Below are 1701 nucleotides of genomic sequence, written 5' to 3' on the forward strand. Positions count from 1 at the left end.
GTGGTGGCCAGGGCCGTACTGGTGAGGATGAGAGGCAGACCCAGCTCAGGGTGGCTGCTGTCCCCTCCACCTCAGCACACAGACGCTGCCCCCGCAACTCCACAGAAGATCTTGGAGAAAGGAACTCAGACAAACAAGTCGGTGTAGGTTCCTTTATTTGATCTGAAAACACAGAGAGCACAGCTCTTTATTTGCACAAAGTCTGTGTGGCACACAAAACAGGCAGACACTGACATAGAAATAGGACAAAGAATGATAACATTTTCTTGGACCTTAATTTAATGCAGATTTAATAATCTGTCCACCTAGAAAAACTAAAACGCCAAGAAAGCAAAGGAAACAACCCACCAGAGACAGACTGGGATGGTAATGAGTTCCATTACTAGTAATATGCAGGGGAAGATGGGCAGTTCATTGCTGCTTCTGCAAAGCAACCAGTCATCAGTTTCCTCAGGGCGTCCTTGAGCTCCTGGTTCCTCATGCTGTAGATGAGGGGGTTCACTGCTGGAGGCACCACCGAGTACAGAACTGCCATCACCAGATTCTGGGATGGGGAGGAGATGGAGGGGGGCTTCAGGTAGGCAAACATGCCAGTGCTGATAAAGAGGGAGACCACGGCCAGGTGAGGGAGGCAGGTGGAAAAGGCTTTGTGGCGTCCCTGCTCTGAGGGGATCCTCAGCACAGCCCTGAAGATCTGCACGTAGGACACCACAATGAACACAAAACAACCAAAGGCTAAACAGACACTGACCACAAGTACCCCAGCCTCCCTGAGGTAGGTGTCTGAGCAGGAGAGCTTGAGGATCTGGGGGATTTCACAGAAGAACTGGTCCACAGCATTGCCTTGGCAGAGGGGCAGTGAAAATGTATTGGCCGTGTGCAGCAGAGCATAGGGAAAAGCAGTGCCCCAGGCAGCTGCTGCCATGTGGACACAAGCTCTGCTGCCCAGGAGGGTCCCGTAGTGCAGGGGTTTGCAGATGGCAATGTAGCGGTCGTAGGCCATGACGGTGAGAAGAAAATACTCTGCTGCAATAAAAAAGAGATTGAGAAAGACCTGGGCAGCACATCCCGTGTAGGAGATGGCCCTGGTGTTCCAGAGGGCATTGGCCATGGCTTTGGGGAGAGTGGTGGAGAGGCAGCCCAGGTCGAGCAGGGAGAGGTTGAGGAGGAAGAAGTACATGGGGGTGTGGAGGTGGGGGTCGCAGGCTACAGTGGTGATGATGAGGCCATTGCCCAGGAGGGCAGCCAGATACATAGCCAGGAAGAGCCCGAAGGTCAAGAGCTGCAACTCCCGTCTGTCTGCAAATGCCACCAGGAGGAATTGGTTGATGGAGCTGGCATTGGACATTATTTAATTGCAGGAATGAGGGACTGCTGAAAGAGGAAAAGTCATTGATAAGTGAGGGCAGATTTCGCTGAGCCAATCTTATTCCGTTTCCCATAGATATCTCCCACAATGGCTTCATTTTTGAGGGAACTTCAGACAGTCCCTTTTTGTGAGGTCAGGATTGACAAGCAGGGACTCTACCCATGGGCTCCAGAGAAGTCAGACCTGTGCTATTGCAGTGGTGTCAAACAGCCCCTGCATTCAATAGCTGTTCCTGGCAATGGGTGCTTCACTTGAGTGAGAGGTATTTGCCTCGGTGACCGTGTGACAATTGTCCCTATTTATTGCAGTGTGATGGAGTCAGCACCCAGACC

The 1701-nt window shown here is 51.9% G+C and overlaps 1 protein-coding gene across 1 annotated transcript; it reads right to left on the reverse strand.

Moving 5' to 3' along the window:
- Window positions 1–382: 382 nt before the first annotated feature.
- LOC147412874 (olfactory receptor 14C36-like) lies at window positions 383–1348 on the reverse strand. Its single transcript, XM_086480754.1, has one exon. It carries the CDS (start codon window positions 1346–1348, stop codon window positions 383–385), a length of 966 nt encoding a protein of 321 aa, XP_086336880.1.
- Between the last annotated feature and the right edge of the window lie 353 nt (window positions 1349–1701).

This window comes from Leptosomus discolor, unplaced genomic scaffold (assembly GCF_034619465.1).
Source record: "Leptosomus discolor isolate bLepDis1 unplaced genomic scaffold, bLepDis1.hap2 HAP2_SCAFFOLD_35, whole genome shotgun sequence".
NCBI lineage: Eukaryota > Metazoa > Chordata > Aves > Leptosomiformes > Leptosomidae > Leptosomus > Leptosomus discolor.

Coding starts and splice junctions, on each gene's coding strand:
- LOC147412874 (XM_086480754.1), bottom strand. CDS start 1,348: ATGTCCAATGCCAGCTCCATCAACCAATTCCTCCTGGTGGCATTTGCA.